The sequence below is a fragment of the Neoarius graeffei genome, chromosome 9 (assembly GCF_027579695.1).
Source record: "Neoarius graeffei isolate fNeoGra1 chromosome 9, fNeoGra1.pri, whole genome shotgun sequence".
In the NCBI taxonomy this organism is placed as follows: Eukaryota; Metazoa; Chordata; class Actinopteri; order Siluriformes; family Ariidae; genus Neoarius; species Neoarius graeffei.
The window spans coordinates 48453047-48475274 of record NC_083577.1 but is presented as its reverse complement, the minus strand read 5'-3'; the positions used below and the strand labels follow the sequence as shown (position 1 = coordinate 48475274).

At 41.6% G+C, this 22228-nt stretch overlaps 1 protein-coding gene across 1 annotated transcript in view; it reads right to left on the bottom strand.

Annotated features, from left to right (window-relative positions):
- myo16 (myosin XVI) overlaps positions 1-22228 on the bottom strand; it is a 250670-nt gene that overhangs the window by 91041 nt on the left and 137401 nt on the right. The window contains exons 15-19 of the mRNA XM_060929678.1: positions 20613-20730; positions 18905-19052; positions 14939-15050; positions 5945-6062; positions 4953-5024 (exon numbers count right to left, since the gene is read on the bottom strand). Of these exons, the coding sequence (XP_060785661.1) occupies positions 4953-5024; positions 5945-6062; positions 14939-15050; positions 18905-19052; positions 20613-20730 (568 nt within the window). The remainder of the gene's footprint in view (positions 1-4952; positions 5025-5944; positions 6063-14938; positions 15051-18904; positions 19053-20612; positions 20731-22228) is intronic.

Below are 22228 nucleotides of genomic sequence, written 5' to 3'. Positions count from 1 at the left end.
AGGAGTATTCAACGAAAATTTGTAGTGGTCCAGCCATATGTAATCGCTTACAAATATCTGGATAAGCAACAAACATCACTAAATGACAATTTACTGCTTTACCATTTGTGATTAGCTCATGGCTGTAAATAAGACATCAATTTGAAGTGGTTATGATTTTCTTTTTCATGGACACTTCAGGTTACCACTTTTGTCAAGTGCCACAAACTCTGACCAGACCAATGTCACCCATCTGTTTTTAAACTGAAGTGGCGATTAAATGCATGTTTTTGGTCGGGTCACCTTTAAACATTATGGGGTTTTTGTTTGTTCGTTTTGTCATCACCTCATGAATCAGACCAGCAAAATAATTTTAACTCTTCCCTTTCTCAAATACTTTCAGTTAAATAATATGCATAAATGCTTCAGATCTGCTACAGAACCCAAGATGTTTTTTTTTTTTTTTAACTGAGTCTCTGAACTAGGGCGGCACTGTGGTGTAGTGGTTAGCGCTGTTGCCTCACAGCAAGAAGGTCCTGGGTTCGAGCCCAGCAGCCAACGAAGGCCTTTCTGTGTGGAGTTTGCATGTTCTCCCTGCGTCCGCGTGGGTTTCCTCCGGGTGCTCCGGTTTCCCCCACAGTCCAAAGACATGCAGGTTAGGTTAACTGGTGACTCTAAATTGACCGTAGGTGTGAATGTGAGTGTGAATGGTTGTCTGTGTCTATGTGTCAGCCCTGTGATGACCTGGCGACTTGTCCAGGGTGTACCCCGCCTTTCGCCCGTAGTCAGCTGGGATAGGCTCCAGCTTGCCTGCAACCCTGTTGGACAGGATAAGTGGCTACAGATAATGGATGGAGTCTCTGAACTATTGACCATTTTTTTCATACAATGACCAGTTCTGCGACAGTATTTTTCCATTGCTTGGTTCAATCCATTGAAATACTTTGCTTTATTTGGATCCAGACTGCGATCTACCAGCTGATAACCCCTGCTTTAATGGGTTAACCATCTTGGTAAATCATAAATAGGCAACTTAGTGTACATGCTAGTACACAATAGCAAACTACTAGCATGCTAACCTTCTCCTGACTTTGTGCATGTGTTAGCAGGAGACAATAGAAACACACAAATCCAGACACAAACAGGCACTGAAACAGAGGCTCTTAGACAGAAACGTGCGTGTAATTTTAGGCAGTAGGTCAGGGTGTCCGCTGCATTACAGCAAATTGTCAGCTGAATTGGGTTAAAAGCCAGACAGTCATGTGCGCCTTATAGGCTGCTTTAGCAGCAACACTTATCAACATGGTGAGTGGGTGCTTTACTCTGCAATGTCTGTGAATCGAGAGGGCATTTGTCCAGCCAAGCTGATTGTGCCAAACTGAAGTCCGCTAGTCATTAGTGTAGTCTATTTGGAAGCCTGCCTCAGGCATACTCCATTGATAACTTTCTGACTGGGCCCTGGCCAGTGCTGCTGTGGTTTCTCAATGAATGACCTACTGGGTGGTGCAGGTCTGAGATTCCATTCACAACAAGCACTGCATTGATAGCAAAAACACTGAGTGTGTATATTAATGAAAAGCAGAGGGTAGCAACTTACATTATGGTTCCTTTAACTGACAATGTTTGAGTCATTATTTAATCATGAACAAACTGTGATATTCAGCATTATTATGCATACAGGACATATTTTTGATGGAATAAAAACGTGTTCTATTCCCTTCTAGTGGGTTTCATTCATTTGGTTTGATAGCATGCAATATTGTTCGCATATCGCTTACCCTACGTGTATTACGTCACTCTACCCAATGGAGAATGAGCGTTGAATATGGTTTACGATATTGCATGGTTGTCAAGACATGATGTCACACGCCAAAGATGTAAAACTTCCACACTAGCGAGCGACCGTGACAATTTGTAAACAAACATGGCCACCAGGTTTGCTTTGTTCAATACGGAAGATTGAGAGAATTTTGAAAGAGAAAGACATGTTGAACACCCGAAAGGAATGTATAATAATAATAATAATTGGCTTGTTTTCAGGGTATAACAGATATAGTCCATTCAGCTAGCATGATATTGAACTTGTCTTCAACTCATTCAATATCATGCTAGCTGAATGGAACATATCTGATATACCATGAAAACAAGCCAGCAAATATTATTGAAATATACCAAAAGGAATGATAGAGAAATTAATTCATCTATTAAATGATGTCTGTTTGAATGTTAACAAAATACAGACCAATAAAAACTCACTTATTTGAAGTGTGACCAAATGGAGCCTTATATTAAGGATTACATCCCTAACAAATATTTAATATTAGCATCCTGGACTGATGCAGATATCAAATATTTGCCATGTTCTCTACATATCCGATGAGGTGAATGCAAACGCACAAACATTTGCAGAAAGTTGACATTTTGCTCAGATCCATCTGTGTTATCATTCATGATGCATGTCTGTGTAAAAATGTTGCTGTATTGGGACAAACTACTGCAAATGTTCAAATTAAACATGTCTATTGTCTCCTAAGTGGTGTAAAAGTAAAACATTTGCCCCATTTGGGAGATTGCAAGTCTCAGTCCTGAAGTTGCTACAGGTATCTGTGACCAGGAGTCCAAGACAGCAACATTAGCTGTGCTAAGTGGGCGGTAGCGCATTATTCTTTGCCTTGAATGACACTAGCCAATTGTGTATATCTGTGAGCTCACGTATGTGGAAGAGGGCAGTTAGCACTTTCTTCTTAACATGCTAGTCAGTTGGCTTTGGTATCGCAGAAGAATTGTCAAAATGACCAAATTGGGAGAAAATGGCATGACCAAGCCCCCCCCCGAAAAAAAACCCCCCGCCATAACCACATCTGAATGGTTAACTGGTCCTTAGGCTCCCATAGACTTAAATGATATTTCCTCAATTTAAATAGCACTTTCAGGTCATTTTTCCCCCACAACAATGATTTAACACCCAACATAATGACAGTTATCCTGCATCCCAACTTCCCATAAGGAGAAAGAATACAAGCGTATACGGTCATGAAAATTGCAAGACAACCATTCGCTGTATTGTACATGTTAATAACATCCTTGTACCAGATGACTGCCTGATTTCCAGGAGCATTTCACCTGCTGAAACTCACCATATACTGTAGAACGTGTGTGATGCTCAACCACAGACTAAAACTGATCATTGTAGAATCCCTACAAACACATTCGGGAGCAATAACTGCATTTCTACAGTGTAAAATCACCCAATACACACTCCAATTCCAAAAAAGATGGGACACTGTGTGAACTGTAAATAAAAACAGAATGCAATAATTTGCAAATCATGGAAACCCTATATTTCATTGAAAACTGTACAAAGACAACATATCAAATGTTGAAGCCAAAAAAGTTTATTGTTTTTTGAAAAAATATATGCTCATTTTGAATTTGATATCAGCAATACTGTTTCAAAAAAGTTCGGACGGGGCATGTTTACCACTGTGTCGCATCACCTCTACTTTTAACAACACTCTGTAAATGTTTGGGAACTGAGGAGACCAGTTGCTGTAGTTTTGAAAGAGAAATGTTGCCTCATTCTTGCCCGATATACAATTTCAGTTGCTCAACAGTTCGGGGTCTCCTTTGTCATATTTTGCACTTCATAATGCTCCAAATGTTTTAAATGTTCTTAATTTCCCTGAGGGAACCCACCCAAAGGGATCAATAAAGTTTTATCTAATCTAATCTAAAAATGGGAGACAGATCTGGACTGCAGGCAGGCCAGTTTAGCACCTGGACTCTTCTACTACGTAGCCATGCAGTTTTAATATGTAGAGAAAGCGGTTTGGCATTGTCTTGCTGAAAGAATGAAGGCCTTCCCTGAAAAAGATTTTGTCTGGATGGCAGCATATTGCTCTGAAATGTGTATATATCCTTCAGCATTAATGATGCCTTCCCAGATGTACAAGCTACCCATGTCATGTGCACTAATGCACCTTCATACCATCACAGATACTGGCTTTTGAACTGTGCACTGATAAGCCGGACGGTCCCTCTCTTCTTTAGCCTGGAGGACGTGGTGTCCATGATTTCTAAAAAGAATTTCTACTTTTGATTCGTCAGACCTCGGGACAATTTTCCACTTCACCTCAGTCCATCATAAAAGAGCCGGGACCCAGAGAAGGTGGCGGTGTTTCTGGATATTGTTTATATCTGGTTTTAACTTCCATTTGTGGATGTAGTAATGAACAGTTTTTACAGACAATGGTTTTCTGAAGTGTTCCTGAGCCCATACAGTGATTTCCACTACAGACACGTGTCTGCTTTTAATGCAGTGTCACCTGAGGATCATGGACAGCCAATGTCAGTTTTCAGCCTTGTCTCTTGCATACAGAGATTTCTCCAGATTCTCTGAATCTTTTAATGATATCATGTCCCGTAGATGATTTGATCCTCAAATTCTTTGCAATTTTACTTTGAGGAACGTTGTTCTTAAATTGTTGCACTGTTTGCCCACGCAGTCTTTCACAGAGCCGTGAACCCCTCCCCATCTTTACTTCTGAGAGACTCAGCCTCTCTGGGATGCTCTTTTTATACCCAATCATGTTACTGACCTGTTGCCAATGAACCTAATTAGTTTTTTTTTAAACATTATACACTTTTTCAGTCTTTTGTCGCCCCCGACCCAACTTTTCTGAAACGTGTTACTGACATCAAATTCAAAATGAGCATATATTTTTCACAAAACAATAAAATTTCTCAGTTTCAACATTTGGTATGTTGTCTTTGTGCTATTTTCAATGAAATACAGGGTTTCTTCACATTCCGTTTTTATTTATGTTTTACACAGTGTCCCAACGTTTTTTGTTTTTAATTGGGGTGGCAGAATCTCTGCAATGCATATATTCAGACGATACAGTAAATAGTTGCCTTGCGTCAAAATGGCTGACTGCGTTTCGACTTGTTTGATGCTGAATTGCAGTCCACACCTTTAAAATACTGAACATCCGAGGTGAGAGCAGCACCCAGATCCTCCGGGCTCACCTGCAGCATTCCTGCCACTGCAAACACACAAAGATACACTTCCTTATCCACAAAGACTAGCGCAAGCTGTAAACAAGTGGAAATGAAAAACATGTTTCTTTACACGTGTGTGTGTTTGCAGCAGTCTGAAATGGGGAAAGCCAAACGCAGAGTCCCTGTGCTAATACTAGAGAGTCCCGTATGACCTGCTGTGCTTCCCTGCCACAGAACAGTACATAGCATCTACTTTTTCTTAGTATTACTTTCACTCTAGAGACCGATCCTGCTGGCTCAGCTGGAGTTTGAAGGTATATATCTGTACATATGGGAGCCAGTGAACTCGTGTGTTGTTAATCATGGCCAAATTTTGTGTACGTGTGTGAGAGACCGAGAGCGTAGTGACGTTACTTGTTTACTATGGCACACAGCCATACTGTTGTATGTGTCATGTTATGTAAGGAACAGGGCAAAGAGTAGTCAAGCTGTTCTGCTTCACCACTTGTCAGGACTCAGAAAAACAGCTGACTCACTTACTGTGTGTGTTTGTGCATGTGAGCGTGTGCATGTTTGTGCGCACAAAAAGAGAGAGAGAGAGAGAGAGAGAGAGAGAGAGAGAGAGAGAGGCGCAGGCAGGGAAAGAGAGTTTGGGGCAGGTAAGAGCAATTGACACAGTGGTGCAATCATATGTATGAGTGGCTGTGTGTGTGTGTGTGTGTGTGTGTGTGTGTGTGTGTGTGTGTGGTGAGGGAGAGTGTTTTCCATTTCGTACTGAGTGGTCTCTCATTAAGTCTCAGCAGTACTGATGTAAACAAGTCAGGCTGGTGGGGGTGCATCACAGCTCTCAGTGCGTAGCCTTTCCGTTCTCCCTCCCTAGATAGTGGAAGTGAATTTACAGGAGTTTGTGCCCTCTGCTGGCCTCCAAGTGTAGGTGTTCCACCTGAGGGCCACATTCGCTCACCTCGCTCTAACAGCTGCAAGTCAGACACAAGAGCTGTGTCAGAGTCCGTCGGGGCTGTGAAACGCAGCTCCTCCAGGTGAAGCAGCGCTGAGAGGAAAACAAACAGATTCTCCACTTCCTGAGGGACACACACACACACACACACACACAGAACAAACCGTCACTATGTATTTGGGTGTCACACAGAATTCACATTGCTTTTGAACAGCACAATCAACTTCGTATCATGTCCGAATGTACCACAACATCAACAGAACAGAAGGGGCGGAGACAGTTGAATCTGGGTCAGCTGTAATTCAACCGTTTTACGTGACAAGCGACAGGGGCACACTAACGAACAAGAAACTTGTGTTTATTCTGATTCGGCATATTAGTGTAACGAGCATCAATGTCCTATAAACACTTTGCTCGGCAGCTCGGCGACACAATCTTAACATGCAGAATGTAGGTTACAACTTTAAACACGATTCACACTGTATAAAACGTAACCGTGTGGGATATGAATGGATTTTAAAAAGCCTTAGCGTTTGTGAAGCGCCAAGGGAATCCAGTAAAATTCTCCATCACAAATCTGCAACATGACACGTACTGTGAAAATAAATAGAAAGTAGAGTGGATGGGGTTTAAGCATGTGAGTGGTATTAACTGAAACGCTGGTTAAGAGGTGGAACATCAGTTCAGTGTGTACTCAACATGGGTGAGAAAGACTGGCTCATTAAAGTGCTGGTCTTACGAAAATGACATCAACGCTGGAAATTGTACCTTATAAAACTAGACATGTTAAACGGTTTACTGTCTAAATTGTATCTTAATACAAGACCGGAAACATGTTCTACAGTATTTACCGTAGCCGGTAAAGTTTGGCTCTTTGAGTCCGCCATGACACGAATGCGTTTCTGGTAAGTTACTGTTAATTCAAAGGAAGTGATGTCATACGCGCAACGCTTGAAAGTTCGCAGCATTTCTAGCTCCATCTGCTTTGCAAAATGTAGCACGTTTTTAACGATTTTTTTTTATTCCAAAACAAAATTAAAACCAAAGCATGCCTCCTAAGAGGTGTGTTGTTCAAAGCTGTTCAAGTGTAGCTGATAAAAAAAAAAAAAGCGGAATTTCGATCCATTATAGCCCAAAGTCGGCAGGACACTTGGGGTCTCTGCATGCTCTTGCGACAAGGCTTTCGCAGATAGCTTTTCGCAGACAGTTGTAATTTATCGTTGAGCGGGGAGTAATAGGCGTGCGTGATGTTATTCACCGCCACAACGCAAGGGGGCGCGAAGTCGCGAAATTGCTAGGAGTAGTTGGTGGGTGTGGTTAGTGGAGTGTTTATCCTCCGGTTACTTATAATGACTAGAACTGGAGTCGTATAGATGTACGTACTTCCTCACTTCCTCGATCAACCGCTCTTCGTGCTGCTCCATCTTCGCTCGTGTTTTTAAAAATGGCGGTAGTGAAAACAAACCAAACCGGGAAAGTAGGGAAGTGGAAGTGCGTGTATAGCGGATGTAGAGTGGACCAATCAGAGCCCTCTTGTCTGCGAGGCTTCTGCGGTGGTCACAATTTTTGGGAGGTGCGCGCAGAGCGTCTGCGAAGGGGCGGGGGCTACGCAGACGCCATCTGCGACACCATCTGCGAGGACTGCGTTGTCAGCATAAATTGGCCTTCATGGAATGAGTGGATTCGATTTGTACAGACAAAGAAAGGTAACTTCAAGCTGACAGGACGGTTTGGTGTCTGCTCCATATATTTTGACAAAGATAAATTTCTGAAGCAAATTCACATAGAAGGATCTGAGTGACGTGTGGTACGCGGAGCAGTTCCTACGATCTGGAAACAAAAAAGTCAGACACGCCGTCCCAAAGAGCTCACCGCTGCACAGTAAGGGTCAAGCTTGTAATCTCGAAAAGTTTCATCCAGTTGGTTGAATACTAATCTTAAAAAAGGTTCTTATTATACACAACTGAAGAAATTTTCACTTACTTATGCCGTTTCGATGTCTTTCTAAACTGACATCTTGATCACATCTAACGCTTGGTGTCTCTGGCCACCGCTGGATGGTGCACGTGACCTAGAAATCAGCTGATCCCACGTGTGGCGGAGTTGGTATGTCCCTGCGTCCCGATTCATGCAGCAGTCAGCCACACGTGGGATCAGCTGATTTCTAGGTCATGTGCACCATCCGGCGGTGGCCAGAGACGCCAAGCGTTAGATGTGATCAAGATGTCAGTTTAGAAAGACATCAAAACGGCATAAGTAAGTGAAAATTTCTTCAGTTGTGTATAATAAGAACCTTTTTTTAAGATTTGGGTCAAGCTTGTGTTTAGCCTGTTGCTTGAATGCATTACGTAGCTGTCCTTAGATCAATAATGTTCTAAGGTAGTTTCTAGGTGGCCAAATACAATACTTAGACAACAATTACTGATCTAAAAGCAAGCCAAAACATGTTTACTCTGAGTCACGTCTTCGTCCTTGTTGTTATAAAGTTGTGTAGAGAGCTTACAAAAGAAGGCAGTGGTGCCTAGGACATCCCACATGCAGCACCGCTGACCAATAAATCGCTGCGATCTAACAATCGTGGACAAGCTTTTAGTGATTTTTGGAACAGAATTGAGATGCAAAAAAATTCTTTTTTGAACTTTTTTTTTTTATCAGTGAACTTTACAGCCTATTTGAGCATATCACACACAGAAAACCTGGGATTTTATCACGTCATTTTCATAAGACTAGCACTTTAAAGACTTACATTAAGAATGGACAATAGGCTAAAAGAGCTCTTCAGAATCTCCGTGTAATATATAGATTTTGCGAACAAAGAGTTAATAAAGTTAATTGTCGACCCTATATTATAGACAATAATTCATTCGAGAGAGATTTTTGTTGTTGTTTTATTGTCACCATTTATAAAAGGACAGGCAGTACAGTGGTGCAGTGGTTAGCAATGTCGCCCTACAGCAGTAAGGTTCTGGGTTCGAACCGGCCGTTCAACCGGGGCCTTTATGTGTGGAGTTTATATGTTCACCCTACGCCTGCATGTATTTCCTCCCACAGTCCAAAGACATGCAGATTAGGTCAACTGGCTACTCTAAATTGCCGATAGGTGTGAATGTGAATGGCTGTCTGTGTCTCAGCCCTGACAGATACCCCTTTTCCACCAAATCAGTTCCAGGGCTGGTTCGGGGTCAGTGCTGGTGCTGGTTCACAACTCGTTCAACTTGCGAGCCAGCTGAGAACCAGTTTGCTTTTCCATAGCTCGCGGTCCTAAGGGGAGCCACGTCATTACGTCGCTGTATACGTCAGTTACGTCGCTGTATACGTCAGTTACGTCGCTGTGTTTGCATAAACCTTGATGCGAATATCAAAGCAACAACAACACGGAGAAGAAGAAGCAGCAACAACAATAATAATAATGGATGACTTCGCGTTTGTACAGCTGCTGCTTCTCGTCGCTTAAAAATGGCGATCTTTCACGGTCTTGCTATTGTTGTTGGTCTTAACAACTCCGCCCCCCCGCTGACGTAAGCAGTTCTTTCCTCTGGCCCAGCAAAGAGTTGGTGCTAGCCTGGAACCGGTTTGTCTGGCCCCAGAGCCAGTTCTTTGTCAGTGGAAACAGAAAACCCGGTTCCAAAATAAGCACTGGCCCCGAACCAGCCCTGGAATTGCTTTGGTGGAAAAGGGGCAAGAGACTGGTGACTTGTTCAGGGTGGGCCCCACCTCTTGGCCAATTTCACTGGTTCCAGCTCACCTGCGACCCACAATGGATAAGCGCTATACATATATTGCGATACCTGCAGGGGTCAAAATGGTCTCATGAGCATCGTAACGTCACAAAAATGCCTCCTGATCGTTCTATCATTCTATCACATTTGACTGTAGTTGAAAAAAACCTTCACATGCAGCCAAACTAAATCTTCTCTTGGCTTAGATCATGAGCAGTGATTTGTCCATTTCTGACACATGAAATGACAACCTTCAGGGTGTGGGTATGTACTGGTGGTTTTAAATGAAGGAAAGGACAAATGGAAAAACTGAGAAAGAATAATGGTGCGAGTGTGTTAGGGAAAGGGGGAATGCTAGTAAGGAGGATATGGTGGGGGGTGGGGTGGGGTGGGGTGGGGGTGTTGCTGTGATGAGATGAAGGAACAATCCCTATTTAATGAAGGAGATTTAGAAGAGTTCTTGATAGGATTAGTACGCTTTCTGTTTGGAGATCTGGTGTGTGTGTGTGTTAGTGTGTGTGTGTGTGTGCGCGCGCACGTGTGTGAGAGAGAGAGAATTTTAGCAAGGGTAAACCAGGACATCAGTTTGAACTCGTGATGTGCTATCTGATATCAAAAGCACTGTTATTTTAAAAAGCACCCCAGTCCTGTGCGTTTCTCCTCTCGGTCCTTATGCTTAAGCTCTGAAAGACGCCATCTAAAGGTCTCTCTTAATGAGATCCTCAGAGAGATAGAATTACTTTCTTTAGATAGTTAAAAACATAACACACTGACCCTATCTTCTGACTTCTCCATCCTAATCTTCACATTCCACTCAAATCTCCAAGGCCCTGTTTACACTTGGTTTTAAAATGTGTCTTGGGCGATCGGCTCACAAGTGGACAGTCGAGACGCATCTGTGTCTATCATGTGTCTCTAAGGTGACAATTTGTGTTCAGATTTCTTTGCTGCCTACCGGTACATCATTTCTACTAGACCGTTAAAGGGCACCACGCATAGTTAAGCTAAAAATGTTAAACCTGCAACATCCTGTTATTATTTTCTTGCACTCCAACCACATGGGCTCCTTTCCATTTTTTTCAAGCGTTGATGCGCTGTCACCAAAACAACCACCACGTCCTGCATTGATGACGTAGGACGCATTAGTGTTTGCGCTACAAAAGATATGTGGTCAAACGCGTCTCAGACCACTTTGAATGCTTCGTTCATTTCCGTTTATACGTAGCGCTGTCCACTCGATTGCCCAAGATGCTTTTTAAAACCAAGTATAAATAGGGTCTATGTGACTTTTTTTTTTTTTCCTTCCTCAAAATATGTTCCTAAACACCGGTTCCTTCTCCCTGCGTCCCACAGCTCGGTCTCAGCACCCTCTGATTATTTCTCCACCATACTGTACGCTTATATTTCTTTTTGATTTCAAACATGACCTCACACCGAGATGCCAGTGGATTAGTGCCTACAGTCGTATACTTAATAAACTACAACTACTAATAACTGTCCTTGCATACGTCTGTCCTAATAAACTGGCATGCCAGTGTAACCTCGGGTTGAGGTTGTTGCAGCTCCGCAGTAAAACGTGCTCTGTGGGCTGTGTGTTATTAGCTGGTAAGTCATCGGGCTGCAGACATACAGGAACAAGCTGTAAAGAGTAGCATTACTGTGCTGTTCCGCTAAACCCCTATAATACGGCATAAGACCATGTCTAGAGCTGCTGCCAACGCCCAAGGCTACTCACCCCACCACATACACAAACACACACTCATACTTGCACTGCTGTATTTTAGAGGAACCAAAATTCTCTCATCCTCTCACTAACCTCACAAAATTGTCTTGTGAAATTTTATTGCTGGTCATCAACGTTTTTATTTTATGGTCATGTTTTACTGAAAAACCTAGGAAAAATGGTTTTCGCTTCCTTGGTCAACCCACAAACATAAAAAAAAAAAAAAAAAATCCTTCATAGACCACACACACAATCTATCAAATGCTAAAGTGCTGCATACTGAAGTACTTAAGATACATTATTAATTTGCGCTAGCAGCGGTAGCACAAATTGTTACTGTCACTCAGGATCTTTCTACTTCATTTCTTCTTCGCCTAACGTTTTTTAGGATGCTATTTCTCTCTCAGTTTCCAACCAATCATCACCAAATGTCACATGAAGAATACCTCTGGGCTGAATTAAGCTGCTATGACTTTTGGTACTGATCTGGATCACTGAACCGGAATGATCCATGAAAAACAGGCCATTTTTCAATCCCTGTCAATTTTCATGATTTTTTTTCAATCAGTTTTTTTTATTTTGTTCAGGGCGGCAGGGCGCAACTTTTCCTAACTAAGCATCATTCTCTCTCTCAAACCCGGTGCACACGGGTGATTTTCCATCATAAGCGTATTGCAATTTTCGGACGCAAGTTTCCCCTCTTGTGTGCGCATTATCTGCGACCAGAGGGCGATTTCGGGAGGGGGATACAAGTCACGTGGAAATCACATGACTACTTAGCGGGCAGGGATTGGCTTAGCCTTTGGAGGTGATCGCATCGTTGTCGCAAAGACACACACGTGGCGATATTTCTGCAACAAGTCAGCGACTAGCGATTTTTTGTTGCAGAATATCAAGCATGGTTGATACCTGCAATCTGTCGCAAGCAACAAAAAAAAATTGATGTCGCAAATATTCGCACATGAAGCGATTTTTCACTTGAATCAAAAAGTTGCGCGACCAAGCAACGGAAAATCGCCCGTGTGCGCCAGGCTTTACTGTTCGGGATCTATAGAGTACGGTGACCAGAAGTCCTGGTTTGTAATAGCCAGCGAAAATTACTGTGACTTTAGTCACGGTCTCTATCTAGCTGATGCTTCCTGATACTGAGAAAAGAACTGAAAACACGTTTACGCAAAACCTCTTTATAATAGGAGTCACTGTGGTAGTCAATATATGTTTATCAAAATGGCTTGCAGACTGCTTTTATAATAAACTAAGCTTTGTTTAATTCTTCCTTTCAGATATGGGAGATGTTTCTAGAACTGTAACGATTTACTACAATTCAAGGTTATTAAAGACATCACTGCGTGACCCACAAGTGCATGAATTAAAATGTTGCATGCGTTCAAGTGAGAGACACTTGCGCAAAAGATAAAACAAGCAAGTGTAATAAACTGCAGTTCAAATACATATGCAATTCATACATGGTATACAGTTCCAATAAGCGTACAGAGCACATTAAAAGATGGATGTAGATGGTAAAATATCAAGCAGTAAAATTTCATCAATATAATTTTGACAAAAATGTCGATGTCTTTTGGTGTGACTCAAGGTTGCACAAATTCCCTGCTGTTCTGCAAGCTGGAGTGTCTCAGTATGGGACTGATGGCAAATGGAAAATAAAATCAGCCGAATCAAAACATTATCGGATCTATTTCTAGCAAGGCTTCCACTGCTAGAGTGTAACAAATGCAGCTTGGAAGTCATGTAAGATAGTTGTGTTTTAAATCTCTTGAGTATAAATACGGAGGTGATTATAGGAAATCGTGCGCGCTGTTTGGTCGAGAAATTCAGATTATTTCTCAATAATCACTTCGAGCGACTCGGCAAAATGGTGGCCAATCACATTGTCACTGGACGTGAGGAAAAATGGCAAATAATATGAAAAAAAAAAAAAAACCGCTGTTCCTAAAAGCACTAAAGATGCTACGAAGTTTGGTCTAACATTTGGTCGAAAACTATTCAAAGGTAAGGTGGAATTGTGATTTCCATCCATACTTCCATTATCCGTAACCGCTTATCCTGTGCAGGGTCGCAGGCAAGCTGGAGCCTATCCCAGCTGACTATGGGTGAAAGGCGGGGTACACCCTGGACAAGTCGCCAGGTCATCGCAGGGCTGACACATAGACACAGACAACCATTCACACTCACATTCACACCTACGGTCAATTTAGAGTCACCAGTTAACCTAACCTGCATGTCTTTGGACTGTGGGGGAAACTGGAGCACCCGGAGGAAACCCACGCGGACACGGGGAGAACATGCAAACTCCACACAGAAAGGCCCTCGCCGGCCACTGGGCTTGAACCCAGGACCTTCTTGTTGTGAGGCAACAGTGCTAACCACTACACCACCGTGCCACCTTATTTTATTTTTTATTTAGTCTCCAGTGTATTTATTCTAAAACAATTATCCACCTTATGCTCAGTGAATAATAACTTCATCCTCTCGACTTCGTCCTGGTTATTATTCACCGATATTCACTTCACCTTCGGTGAATACTTGTTAAATAATACTTTTGACACAAGTTAGTCTTGGTCCACGAATTTGATTGGTTGAGCAGCATTCTAAGGGTGCTAATGTTTCCCGTAACAGCACCGGGATGTTTCACAGTGTGCATCACTCGGCTCCTCTGCATCCTGCATATAAAATTCCACTTCCTAGTTCGAAATGGTTACTACAGTAGAGTTACTGTTCTGGCTTAAACTATGAAAGCTCGTCAGATGAAAAGGAATAAGGGCCGTCAATTTTACCGGAAGCACCTTTAACAGCAACGTACAAATCGATGCGAGACAGCTAGTCAGCGAACCGATGGGCTATAAAGTGAGTGGCTTCTTCGGGATCTATTTCCACTCACGGAGCAAAAATAAACAGAACGTTTGGTCATACTGTGTCCAAAATATCACTTACTCAATATTAATTTCTTGTTTATAGAACTGTTGTGTCAAAGCAATATCACTCTCGAGGTCATGCTGCTGTAGTGAATATCAGCACAGCTGTGATTAGTTACGGCCTTGTGCCTACGACCGAATCACAATCGTGCTGATATTCAGTACAACAGCACTCCTTCTCGTGTGATAGTGATTAAATATCATAAGTCTTTGTTGATGTTTTTTTTGGTTTGGACATGTGTGTGCACATCCAGGTGATTCTGACTGCCTCTGGAGGTTATTCAGGTTCAGAAAACCACAGCCTTGAATTTTACTCCCTTTCAATAACTGGGAGTAAAATGGTACAAAATGAATTTGTGAGCTTGTATTGACCTGGAGAGCCAAGGGTTAGGGTTGTGTGCGTGTGTACTTTGCACATCATCAGACTGTCTGGCTGTCTGTCTGTCTCTCTCTCTCACACACACACACACACACACACACACACACACACACAAGCCCTGGCTTTCAAGTTCACAAATATAATTTGCACAACTTCACACCAATTTGTTGAAAGAAAATATTCACAGTGCTGCAAACTATCTAAATGAACCTAATTATCAGCGATCAGCGCATGAGACTACTGTACCGATTTGTTAAATCCAAGGGCACGCAGGGCGTGTTTCAGCTCTGCCAGCTTCTCTCTGCTCTGCTCCATGTTCACTGCAGCGGCTTCAGCAGGTGACACCGAGCTCCGGTATCTACACACACACACATCAAAAACACATTATATTCTTATCCATTGCAAAAGGCATGAGATTCCATATAATAGTCCTTATAATGAGGTTCGTCATCTATACTACTAAAGGAAGGCTGTCTGTCTCTTCTGTCTGTCTGTCTGTTCACCTCTGCAAATCGACACGGCTGGACACACATACAGGTAGTCGTCGACTTACGACCTATGCGACTTACGACCGATCGACTTTACGACCATCTGGTTATGACTGGCAAGTGTTTCCCAGCTCAGCTAGCTGAGCGTACGACAGTTTCCGCCCCAGCTCCCGGCAGCGCCTCTCGCCGCGTACAACAGTTTCCGCCCCAGCTCCAGGCACATGCGCAGTCTCTCTCACGCTCCCTCATGCACTCCGTCATACAGTTTCCGCCTCAGCTCCTGGTTTATGAAACGAGCAAATCCTCCTGCCAGCCCGAGCGCTGCAACAGCTGATGATGACGTAGACGACCCACAGCCAAGCACCAGTGATGCCAGCGGTCACTAAAATTTGTATTTTGCTATGTTTTACATTTGTATTTTGGTATGTTTCAAACTAAAATGTTTTCTATTTTTCACACCTGTATTTCGTATTTTTTGTTTTGCACATATTAAACGAATTGTACTACGCAGTGTAGTATGCAGTGTTTGACTTAAACCAAATAATGAGCCAAGGTAATGAAATAAGAAAATGTTGATAAAATAAGACTTTAAGATGATTACAATATCATTACACATCACAATATACTTACGTTCATTTAACATAGGCCGACTTACGACCAGATCGGTTTACGACCGGTCAGTCGTAACCAAACGCAGTCGTAAGTCGACGACTACCTGTACTCCATACTTTGCACATGAATTGGTGACACCCCAGAGAAGCCCAAGATAACATTTTCGATTTTCCAAAATATGGGATTAATGCTAAACCAAGACACTTCATTTCCCATACGCTACATGCTCACGCTAACACACAGTGCTAATCCAACGCACTATAATTCACCATAGGCTACATGCTCACGCTAACACACAGTGCTAATCCAACGCACTATAATTTCCCATAGGCTACACGCTCACGCTAACACACAGTGCTAATCCAACGCACTATAATTCATCATAGGCTACATGCTCACGCTAACACACAGTGCTAATCCAACGCACTATAATTCACCATATGCTACATGCTCACGCTAACACACAGTGCTAATCCAACGCACTATAATTCACCATAGGCTACACGCTCACGCTAACACACAGTGCTAATCCAACGCACTATAATTCACCATATGCTACATGCTCACGCTAACACACAGTGCTAATCCAACGCACTATAATTCACCATAGGCTACACGCTCACGCTAACACACAGTGCTAATCCAACGCACTATAATTCACCATAGGCTACATGCTCACGCTAACACACAGTGCTAATCCAACGCACTATAATTTCCCATAGGCTACACGCTCATGCTAACACACAGTGCTAATCAAACACACTATAATTTCCCATAGGCTACATGCTCATGCTAACACACAGTGCTAATCTAAATTATTTTAATCATAATTTCCCATAGGATACATGCTCATGCTAACACACAGTGCTAATCCACGGCACTATAATTTCCCATAGGCTACATGCTAACGCTAACACACAGTGCTAATCCATGGCACTATAATTTCCCATAGGCTACATGCTAACGCTAACACACTGCGCACAGCCTCAGCAGGGAATCCCCTCCCCAACTAATTCGTCAATGAGGAGACTCGGGGAGCGATTTACGTCATTTTCACAGAACACAGTGAAAACATATATATGACGACATGTGTCCACTCAACTCTCCACTGGGCCATTCAGAGGAAATCAGGTTCACGGGCAATAACTACTGGGAACTTATTGATTTACAACGGAGTAATTACACATGGAGAATCACTCAAAAAGACTCAGACTCTTTGTTCCAGGACATTTCATTGCTACTGTATATATAAGAAACTCATGTTTGTGCTTGTGATAAAATTATGATGTAATATCTCTTTACAGTTCTTTCCTTTTGTGACACGACACAGAGCTACTTCGAACATTTGCTGTCATTGACAATATCCAGTAGGTTCATTCATATTCAAAGCTATTGAAATACTAAACATATGAAGGAATTGAAACCTGAATGTAATCTTTAAACTAATTGTGCAAAGTTAAAAACCGATATCGTTATCTTATGTCCATCCTAAAAACACAGTACCAGACGAAAGTTTGGACACACTTCCTAATTCACTGTTTTTTTCTTTATTTTTATTAAAAGTCACTTCATGTCTTAAAGTAATGATGGATGCCGTTTCTCTTTACAGTATTTAGTTGAGCGGTTCTTGACAATAATATGGATTACTCCAGTTGTGGAATAGGGCTATTTACTGTATTGTTATTATTTACTATTTACGGTTTGATCTCAAACGCATTAAGAAGGCAAGAAATCGCACTAATTAACTTTTGATGAGGCACCTGTTAATTGAAAAGCATTCCAGGTGACTTCCTCATGAAGCTGGTTAAGATAACGCCGATAGTGTGCAAAGAGTCATCAAGGTAAACGCTGGCTACTTTGAAGAATCTAAAATATGAAACATATTTTGTTTTTAGCACATATGTATTCCATGTGTTATTTCACAGTTTTGATGTCTTCAGTATTGTTCTACACTGTAGAGGAGTCCAAATACAGAAAAACCTACCGTATGCATAGACAAGAAGCCTTTATTTATCACATGTACACTCAAGCACAGTGAAATTCCTCCTCCCCATGTGAGGTAGTGAAAACACACATGCACACACAAGTGAGCAACGAGCATACACACATACCCAGAGCAGTGGGTAGCTATGCTACAGTGTCCGGGGAGCAGCTGGGGGTTCGGTGCCTTGCTCATGGCCCAGCCTTCAGCCCAAGGCCACCCCATGTTAACCTAACTGCATGTCTTTGGACTGTGGGGGAAACCGGAGCACCCGGAGGAAACCCACACAGACACGGGGAGAACATGCAAACTCCACACAGAAAGGCCCTCGCCGGCCGCTGGGCTCGAACCCAGGACCTTCTTGCTGTGAGGCAACCATGCTGCCTGAGTGGGTGTGTCCAAACTTTTGACTGGTACTGTATAAAATTCAGAAGCAGTGCATGGAATAAAATGGTACAGACATTGCGGGATACATTTTTAAAGCATCACTCATTATTCATGGGTTGATGTAAACCGCTTTATTAAATAATGTGTTTGTCATATTTTATTTTGTATCACCTTTATAATTTATATTTAATTTCTCTGTTATTTATTATTTTGAGGACTCTTCTGTAAATCACTCTGTGATGTCGGCATCCTCAATAAATATTAAAAACTAACTAAATAAATAAAATAAAGTAGCACACTTACTCGATGCTGTCCCATACGCGTGTGTGTGTGTGTGTGTGTGTGTGTGTGTGTGTGTGTGTGTGTGTGTGTGTGTGTGTTGGCTTATTAAAAGTAAATGAAAGCCTCAGTTTATTCAGACCTATATGTCCATCTGACAGACTGCTGTGCTGAACAAACCCTTGTGTGTTCCCCTTCAGACACACATACTGAGTTAATTGTTGAGTTGAGTGATGGTATGACACCTGACTTTACATTTATGGTAGGAAGAGTGCAAGGTCAAGTATATTAGTGCAAATGGTTCAAGAGAACAAAGGTTTCTGAGAGCAGCACAGCTTCTCATGTTCTTATTAACCTGTCCTAGTCCTTGTTGCTTTCAGCTTGCTAATTGCTTGTGGCCGAGAAGGCACAATACTGTATAAATAACAAATAGCCCATTTGTGTGTGTGTGTGTGTTTGTTTTACCTGTGGGCTAGAATATTGTCGAGGTTCAGGTTGCTCTTCTCTTCAGGTGAAAGCCCCTCAGCCATCAGATAGATGATGTTGAAGTTGTGCTGCTGTTGGTGTGCGCGGACAAACCGAGCCTTCTCCAGCATGTAGGTGTACACACGTGCTGATCACACACACACACACACACACACACACACACACACACACACACACACACTTTAATTCCCTCCAAAAGACAGAAAGAAAGTACTTTAATTTGTAGCATGAGTTTCCTTAAGATGGAAAAAAAACAGTGAAATGAAAAGGCATGCTGGACAATGAGTGGAGTGGTGGCGCCCTCTGTAGGTAAATCAACTCAAAACACCCAAACTGAATGTTCGTATTGGACACCATCACTGATACCCCTTTTCCCACCAACAGGGAACAGGTTGAGTTCAGGTTCGTGCACCAAACTGTGAACCATTCGGGGCATTTCTATCAAAAATAAATTGATCTGGAACCTGAAATGTCGGGTCCCAGCTAGAACCAGAATATAGCTGGTTTTTCCAGTGTGAACCATGATGAAATCAGTGGGCATGTCACTAGTCTGGAGAGGAAGCAGAGTGCAGCAATGGAGGATGCAATGGAAAAGGATAAATCTGCAGAAAAAATGGAATGAAACCATATATCTGCAATAACAGAACAAAAGCTTGCAGGTAATCAACGTGCTCCACCATCGTGTTACTACTGTTTACTCCCATTGTGAAACACTCTGTCCATAACGCATCCTTGATGACAACGGTTCTGCTCAAAACTGGTGGAAATGTGGGCTGGTTCTCCAGCTGTCACCAAGGTTCAAGGAATCCTGAACAGAACTGGGTTCAAGAACCCATTCCCTGTTGGTTCAACAGCAGTATGGGTGTGTCTCCACATGCAAACATAATGGCTACTATTGCATAAGGTAAAATATATTATTCTATCCATATTCACTGGATATGAGCAATCGTATGTTCTGATTGGCTACTCTACTACTACGATATCAGCTCATATACCGTGAGTAGAGAAAAACAAAATGGTGGAGCATGTTGCTGAACCAACAGAGGACGAAATAAAAATTCAACTCGAAAACAAAACCCCGAAAAAATAAAAAAGCAACAAAATATGCAATAAAAGTATTTAATTGTAAGAAAGTATGTATTTTTTTAATTTGTCAATAATTATTATTATAGCATTTTTCACAAATTGTGACTGTCATTTCACCAGTTTGTTTACATTCTTCAGCTTTAAGCATTAACATTTGTTGAATTTTTTTAGACTGGTTCAAAAGCTCAAATAAATTTGAAAATGACAAAACTGAAATGTCCAAGGAAGAATTTAATAAATGTCTAAAGCTATTCTATACCTCGGCACGACAGCAAGACGGCACTTTCTACAAAAAAACAACACTCAAGTCAATTCATGCAGCCATCGATAGGTTTTTAAGAAGTCCGCCAAAGCGGAAATGATTTTGTCGGACGTTTTGTATAAAGTTTTTATTTATCGAATTTGCAAAAAATAAAAAATGCTCGGTTTCTCAAAATCCAGTGAATGTGGATATAATAAAACAATTATTCTACTCAATCTCGTCATACATGGCTTATAGTCAACTCGGCGCTACGTGCCTCGTCGGCTCTCAGCTCATGTACGACTCGATTTCGTGGAATAACTGTTAAATGTCTCTTTGAAAAATGTACCAAACACAGACCTCTGAGCAGAGTCCTTCTTTTCTCACTGTACTGCAGGGACAGCAGTTTAATAAAGCGACTTGAGTTAGTGTTCACTGGTGTCTTAGCATGGCCAAAGGCTTCTAGGATTGTGTTCACCTGGAAGAAGAAAAAAAAAAAGAAAAAAAAAGCAGATTAAGACGAATCTAGGACTTGATGTAAAGTTGGGAAATGATTATTTCAAATTAGGTCCAATAATATTTTCAGAATGCTCATTCAAATAAATTAGATTTCAGTACCAGTCAAAAGTTGGGACGTACTGACTTGCTCATAGTAACTTTTGACTGGTACTATATCTTCAAGTAAACAGAATGAACTTTTTCGTCTCACGATAACTCGAAACTTGCATTCAGAAACCAACGTGGTGTTACATAGCTCAAGATTAAATTATACAGTCATACAAATCAAATGCTATTATAAGTACAGTCTGAAAGTTGTCTGACATTTTTATGATTCCATTCTTCAAATTGCCTTTAACCCTCATCCTACCATGCTATTTTACACCTTAATCTTACCATGTGGGGTCCGTTTGGACCCCAATACTTTTCTTTAAAATTAAAGCTTATAAAGACAAAATCACCAGATAAGTTTTGTTCAGAACATCTTGTATTAATAACAGCAATACACTAAAGGGCCCAAGGCATAAAGAACACACTTAACCTTCATCCTACCAGCCAATTTTACATACACAAACTACCAGGCGGGGTCCGTATGGACCCCAGGAGGGAATACCTTGAAATCAATGCAGCAAACAGACATAACTTTATTGAAGAACAAAATCCACCATGGCTGAATATCAATGATGTATTATAAATGCAATAACATTGCAATAATATTGCAATAACTAGCATACATGTAGCAAATTATAGCGCCACAAAAAAAATTGGCATTATATACATGATTTTTGCAGCTCATGCAGCTGTAAAACATTCTGGATTACAACTTAGGTCTTTTCTTACAGAATTTAAAACAAAAAAGTAATTGTAAAATAATTTAGGGCTTTTGTTTTGCAGCCTGTGCTTATTGCAGCAGTGGGGTCCACACGGACCCCAAGAAGGAATGCCTTGGTAGTTTCATTATGGAACATAAAAGAAATAAAAGAAGTTAACTTTCAGTGTGCTATTCAATTATAAAATGAAAGACAGATAAACTTTACTCTGGGGTCCGGTTGGACCCCAGTAACAAATTATACCTTCACAATGCAAAAAGCTGATCTTCCGGTGCTTTAGTGTTTTAATTAAGACATAAATTCCGACAAATTCATAAAACGGTGAGGCAGTATGTCACATATTTTTAAAATGGCAAACAAACATATAGGTGCGGGGTCCAGATGGACCCCACTTGGTAGGATGAAGGTTAATTGCACTCTTTGTTAAAATTCATACAAAATTTCCATTCCGATCAGGTTATCACAAACAAAGTGATGAACGCTGACACTTTCACCACAAGGGAACAGAAAGACACCACTTAAGCTGAAAACACCCAAACCTTTGACTGTAGAGCTTAAATTTCATTCAATGAATAGTTTATACTCCGCTAATGGCTTATAGCTCATCATCTACTAACCTGCCCAGTTTAACAATATAATTCTTCAGGA